We start from the raw sequence: 7,021 nt of genomic DNA, 5'->3' as shown, positions 1-7,021 counted from the left end.
TTGGAACGCGTTACTTCCATTTTCAAGAAGTACTTGAGATCATTAAGATTTTTTATTTTAAATTTGTCATCCAATATTTGCTTGATTGAATCAATTTTGCCAATGTCATTTCTGGTTAAAACCAAATCATCCACATATACTAGAATGTGAGTGAAATCCTTGGATTTTCTCTTGATGAAGAGACGATGATCATAAAAAACTACTCATAATCAGCATCAACAAAAGTCTAAGTGAGTTTAATGTTCTATCACCTGCTAATTTGCTTAAGTCTATAGAGAGACTTTTACAATTTGCATACCAAACCTAGTTGTGGCACATCCAAATTAGGTGGTATCTTCAAATAAATTTTCTTATCCAAATCACCATGAAAGAAGGCAATACTGACGTTCAACTATTTCAAATTCCATTTTTTTTCCGCTACTAAGGCCAACATTACTCATAAAGTAGTCATTTTGACAATCGGACTAAAAGTATCACCATAATTCACTTTCAGTACTTGAGTAAATCCTTTTGCAACTGGCCTAGATTTGTGCATCTCTACGGTACCATTCGAATTGAATTTTACCTGAGAAATTCACTTGTAACCCATAGCCTTCTTGTCTTTTGGGAGTTCAGTGAGATACCAAATTTTGTTCTAATCTAGACATGCTAATTTAGCTTGTATTAATTTTCTCCAACATTCATGCACAATCGCTTCCTCATAGGTTATAGGTTCTGGATTTGAAGTGATGGCTAGAGAAAGAAACTTCTATTCTAGGATTAATTTATGATATGAGAAGTGCTGTGAGATAGGATATAATGTACTAGAGTTGACAGAATTGCTAAAGTGCGCTTTGTGGGTTATCATATAATGGTAGTCCTTTAAATAGACAGGCAACCTTTTAAATTTTTCAAATTTTGGTACTGTAATCATGTATGATACGGTTGTTTTGTAATGCAGGTATAGTGTTAATGTATGGTGTACTAATAGGTGCAATGGTGTGTAAGAAAAGTAGTGAATGCATTAAACTTGAGAAAATATTCATTTGAATATGTGAGTTTGGTGTATGCAAGTGATTGCAAATAATGAGTGGATGATGTATCATACTGAAAGAGGTCAATCTAGTATGGAGTGAGAGTGGGTATCGCAATGATATCAATACTTGTGGAATATAAAAATGAAAACTGATACTCATAGAAAGTTATATTTTTAGATAAAAAAAAATTTTGGATTTTAAGTTAATAAGTCAAAAACATTTTGTTCCAATTTTAAAACCTAAAAAGGTTGTCTTCCTGGCTTTTAGATCCAAGTTTATTCTTGAGTTTGTTAATATAGAAGCATATGCAAGAGAATCAAATACCCCCTTAAATCTAAAAAGTGGGATAACTTACCATAAAAAAATTTATAAGGACAAGCATTCACTACAACAAAAACACCATTTAGCGGCGGTTCTTGGAGCCGTTTAGCGGCGATTTTGAACTGCCGCAAAACATTTCGCGACGGTTTCATGAAACGCCAGAAGATAGGGCGCGGCAAAACGGATAGCGGTGGTTTTAGTCAACCGCTGGAATAACTGCCGCAAAATGCAATTTGGGTTTGTAGGCGGTTATTAACTGCCATTGTATGTGAAGGAAAATTGCTATTACCCAATTTGCGGCGGTTACAAACCGCCGCTAAATGTCGGACAGAAAGAAAACATATTATAGTTTTGCGGTGGTTTCAAAACCGCCGCCAAATTCAAATTTCCCATTAAAATTTTAGATTTTCTATTATTTTGCCTATTTTGACAAAGAATGTTTATTAAACTTTAATTTTTTTACGTTTTAACTAATTAAAACAAATTGCAACCAAGTAAAACATGTCAATTAACATAACAAACCAAATTAAGCGAATGCAAACATAACATATATAACGAAATTGTCATAACATCATCCAAAATAAACTAAGAATGCTCAAGTCGAATAAAATAAGCATAACGTACTAAACCTACTTAAATGTAAAAGTATCCAAGACCATTAAAATTCAAAATTTTTGTTGCGGGTCGTGATTGCCAGATGAAGATGGCCCTGTGCATGACGAGTCCGGTGTACCGCCCACAAAAGCCAGCTCTTCAGCAATCTCAACTGGAAAATTGCCTCCTAACTATTGGACTACATATCCCAAGACCTTATGTATTGACTGTCTCTTCGCCCGCTCTTCTTCTAACTTAGCCGTCAATTCTGCAATCATCATCTTATCCTCTGTATTGGACTCTGCAAAACCCGACGGTTGTCCAGCAGTGTTACCAAAGACTTGGGTGGGACATGGTCCAGCACCTAGGGCACGAACTCGTCCTGGGTGCTCCTTTCCGAGAACTTGTGCTAGCGAGTCATTTTGTGAAAGGTGCTTAGAGGATCCATCCTGCCTCTCAACATTCGCAATTGCTTCCTACAAATATACAACATTGGATAGGAAGAAGTTAACAGTAGCACGATATATACAGTAAGCTATATATTGCTTCAAATTTTCAAACATGACTTACACTAACAACACGTGCATCGGGATGGATATACGAGCCATCTTTTTTTTTATGAGTCATGATAAATAACTCTCCTCTACCAATGGGCCTTCCTTACTCTCTCTCCTATATTGTTGATATTGACACAATTTAGTAAACAACAACATTTTTCAGGAAGCTTAATCAAAATCTAATGCAAATAATGACTTATTACCACTTCGTCTTTTTTTCTTGCCAATATTTTGCAGCCCCAATATGTGTGTAAAGTTGCTTGCTCCGATTTAAAGTATTCTGTTTACACTTTTTCTATGAACAAATAACAAAACAAATGTAAATGAGAAAGAAAAAGTTGAATATAAAATGTAAGGGAATTAATATGTATACACATGTTTTTTTTTGTGGAAATAATAAAATATACCAAGGCTTACCTGTGTTTCTTCATTCAGGCGATAGTCAACGAACTTTTTCCAATCATTTTTTTCTATTCTTTTCGGGTGATGCTGAAGATTTTCCTCATAAGTCCTTATTTGTTTGTAACACCTATGAAACAAGTGGTGCCTTGTATCCTTCTAGTTCTTTCATATTCTCTTCAAAATATCGCACTTTATTTTTCCTCCGGCATCATCCTCATAGTAAAAGACCCGCTGCAATTAGTATACATTGTCATTAACGAAGACCAATGAACAAGTATAAGACTTTGAAGAAATGCTACAAGCATTACAGGCTAATTTAAATTGTTAAAGTATGACTTGCAAATCCAGTACAAGCAGTCGCAATTACGTATAAATGAGAAGTGCTTAAATGATGATTCGAAAAACACAATATGAAAATTTTACTACCCATATAATTTACCCATGCAAAAGACCTTAAAAAAATACCAAATACTAAAATTGCTTAAATTGTAGAAGCTTAAAGCTGTACCTTAAGTATGTCATACACATGTTCCCTCTTTGCTTTGCTCACCAGCTTCCAACTGTGTAAGTGTATGGGGAACTGGGAATAATCCGCACCCAAACTCCCTATGAAACCACTCAATAATCCTGCCGCCTGACCAATCGGTTGTAGCTCACTGTTAAATGGGAGTACTATCTTTGTATTGGAAGGGAGGACTATAGCCTCCTTCACGCTCACCTTAGAAAGTTTTCTCACGCCATCCTCTAAGAAGTGTATGCAAAACAAAATTACTATATAATCATTGCACAAAAGAAAAATAGAAGTAAAGGACTATGAAGATAAATGTTTACGAAAATGGGAGGAAAAAAATGTTTACCGATAATAGTAACTTCCCAGAAATCTGTATCTTTGGCTTTCTTGTTGTTATGCTGACCTTCGACTTCTTGGGCAGCAAACAAGTTGTCGATGTGGTCATCAAACGACGGAACTTCATCTGTCTCTGGGTCGTAATCCTCATCCCCTAATTCATGATCAGCCACTTCCGCGTGATGCTGAGTCTCTATGTTTTCTATTAGAGTTTGAGGGTCATCAGCAGTACTCGACTGTGCATTCCTATGATCGATGCACGGTGCACGAAATGGTTCATTCATACGGGTTGCCGGAGCTCTATTAGCTGAGGATGAAATCAGAGGAGCCCTATCACGTGGTTTCTCCCGTGATGTCTGAGCTCCTCTAGTCGTGGACCCAACCTTAAAGTAATGTGAAACCATTTAGAATTATATCTTAGAGAACGAATTAATATTGAGAATTGTTTTATTTTATAAACTAATAATTTTGCTGGGAGAAAAATTAATGCGGTTCGATGATACAATTGAAGGACATATAATTTTCACAAAAGGTTACATCAAGAAATGTTAACCACAAACACTAACCATTGTCTCTTCAGTACCGGCATTAGTTCCGACATCGTTCGGGGTTCCCGTATAATGTTGTACCTTGGTTTCCTAGGCATCCTTACAAACTTGTATAGAAAACAATATTAGTAGACAAATGACAAGCACGCTTAAAGCAAATAGAGAATACAAATTATACCCCAAAAATAGAGAATAAAAAATTATGAAATCTATATGGAACACTATAAGGCACATTACATGATACATCATAGACTGATAGAATATTAGAATTTATTTTTTTAAATAAATTAACAACATAATCAACTAAGTCTAATTAAATTAGTTTAAAATAAAAAATATTAATTAGTTTTAATGTTAGTTGAAGTCTTACTATTTAATAGGATTAATAACTGGTTTTTCAATAAATTTGAATGTGTCATAATTAAAAATGTGTATATCAATTTAATTCTTGACCTGGTAAGTAAAACAACTTGTATAAGTGTAAAATTATTTATTATCAAAAGCCAGTAATCAAGCTTGACAAACTGCAACGGTTATACTAAATTGGATATTCAATATTCGAATATATAAACAAATAATAGTGGTATGGTATAATATTACAATAAATAGAAAGGTGAGTTGTTATGTAGAGGTGGGTTCCCTAATGAATCTTGCACTGAAACTCTTCCCTGCTCCCTACTTACCTTACTTATATTTGGCGATAAAAAAAGGGAGTAGAATTTAAATCAAGAATGCACAAATAATCCAAATCCATCAACCAAGGTCAAACTCATAGTAATAACATCTTCCTCACAGTATCAGCAGCAACCATACCAAATTAATTAGCTGATAACATAAATTCAACGACAATTAATAAACCATATCAAGAAGTTCTTATCTCATAAGCCATAACATAGCAGCATCAACAACCAACAAAATTAACCCAGAATTAACATATGCAATCCAAGAAAAAAATACAGAAGGAACGGAACAAAAGCAACTAAAATCAGACAAATGGGGATGGCGAACAATGAAAAGTATAAAAAAATAAAGACATGAACAAAAAAGGCAAGAATACAAACCAGTGAAGGGACGGCATAGAGACGAAAAACACACGACAGCCGGCAGGAGAAAGGGAAGAACAGCAGCGACTGTGGGAGAATAAGGGAGACTGTTGGATTCCCGAACCAGGCCTTTTTATTTATTTTTTGGTATCCAAAATGACGTTTAGATCCTTCATTTATTTTCAAGAAACAAAATTAAAACATCATGGGAGTTACACTATTGACCATGATGAAGAAGAAAGATATTTATGATTAAGAAGAAATTAAATTAAAAAATAAAAATAGAACTGGGATTCATACATGCACATGCCTCTTCCAATATCGTAGTAGTAGGAGAGTGAAGGGACCAAAACCAACATAGAAAAGGGTAGCAGAAGATTAATAGGAACCCTTTAAATGACTTAATTGTCAATCCAATTTCAAGAAAAATAGAAAAACCAGACAATAACACAAACACAAACACTGCATAATTGATAATTCTATTTAACCAATTATATTAATCCAAGCTTTTAGTTTTTTCCTTCCTTCATCCTAGCCACAAAAACAACACAACCCTATGCAAAAGAATCCATAGTACTTCTATCTTTTCTTTTCCAAAATAAACCAAAAATGATGTTAAGGCTTACATATAAAGTACTCACTTCAGTGGCTTCCTCGTTTTCCACAGCACTTATATGGATTAGGATAATTATTTATTGATTACTATATTAAAAAAAAGGAAAATTAGAATTAAAATTAACAAAAAGGGGGCTAATAATAATAAAAGTCGAACCTAAGAGTTATAGAAAGGTAGCTTTGTTGAAATGAAGAAGCAGCAGAAAGAAAGTACTCATGACTCATTTATAACCAAAGGTAGCTTTGTTGAAATTAAGAAGTGTCAAGTATGATCAGTCTGCACAGTGAGGTCCTACACACTGATAAACCCCAATTTTGTGGTTTATCTTGTGCTTAATTTGGGGAATTTTATCACCTTTTTCCATATTTATTCAATGAAATAGCATGGTTTTGTAATTCTTCCTTGAATTGTGCTTAAGTGTAAAAACATGCTTTTTAGCCCCTTAAATTGGTGATTTTAATTCACTTTAATTCCATTCGATGCCTTGATGTGTTTGTTGGGTGATTTCAGGTTCATAAGGCAAGTATTGGATGAAAGAAATGAGGAGAAAAGCATACAAAGTGGAGAATGCATGAAGAAACAAATATTGGAAATGTATCAATGGGCGCACACACGTACAAGGCGCGCGCGCGCAAAAGTGGTTTTGCATAGAGATGCGCACGTGTACAAGGCGCGCACGCATAGAAGTGATTTCACATAAGGAGACGCACGCGTACATGCCGCATACGCGCGGGTGAAGAAATAGCCAATCGACGCGCACACGCACATGGCACGTACACGCTGATACCAACATATGACCCATTTAAAGGCGCTGGGGGTGATTTCTGAGCTGCTCAGACCCAAATCCAACTTGTTTCTGAGTGTATTTCATGCAGAATTGAAGTCCAAGCAAAGGGAGAGCAATTGTTTGTAGTTTTGGCACTATGTAGGTTAGTTTCTAGAGAGAGCAGCTCCCTCTTCTCTCTAGAATTAGGGTTCTTAGGGTTAATTTCATCTTAGGTCTAGTTTCAAGTTCATGTTCTCATCTTGTTTTCTTTACAATTTCATGCTTCTACTCTTGATTCTCTTAGTTTGTAG

The 7,021-nt window shown here is 35.0% G+C and overlaps 2 protein-coding genes across 2 annotated transcripts; both read right to left on the bottom strand.

The window, feature by feature from the left end:
- On the bottom strand, positions 1,878–2,558 carry LOC110267254. Its single transcript, XM_021112440.1, has 2 exons — positions 2,502–2,558; positions 1,878–2,407 (listed from the first exon to the last, which is right to left on the bottom strand). Exons 1-2 carry the CDS (start codon positions 2,556–2,558, stop codon positions 2,123–2,125), a joined length of 342 nt encoding a protein of 113 aa, XP_020968099.1. The 3' UTR covers positions 1,878–2,122.
- On the bottom strand, positions 3,647–4,338 carry LOC110266957. Its single transcript, XM_021112053.1, has 2 exons — positions 4,321–4,338; positions 3,647–4,120 (listed from the first exon to the last, which is right to left on the bottom strand). The coding sequence occupies exons 1-2, from the start codon at positions 4,336–4,338 to the stop codon at positions 3,662–3,664; spliced, it is 477 nt and encodes a 158-aa protein (XP_020967712.1). The 3' UTR covers positions 3,647–3,661.

Source organism: Arachis ipaensis, chromosome B09, assembly GCF_000816755.2.
Source record: "Arachis ipaensis cultivar K30076 chromosome B09, Araip1.1, whole genome shotgun sequence".
NCBI classification, from domain to species: Eukaryota; Viridiplantae; Streptophyta; class Magnoliopsida; order Fabales; family Fabaceae; genus Arachis; species Arachis ipaensis.
This window is presented reverse-complemented; position numbering and strand designations above follow the sequence as displayed.

Excerpts from the sequence above, each read along its gene's own strand:
- LOC110267254 (XM_021112440.1), bottom strand. The coding sequence starts at position 2,558 with ATGACTCATAAAAAAAAAGATGGCTCGTATATCCATCCCGATGCACGT. Across the intron at positions 2,408-2,501 it reads CCGATGCACGTGTTGTTAGT|GAAGCAATTGCGAATGTTGA; the intron begins GTAAGTCATGTT and ends GTATATTTGTAG.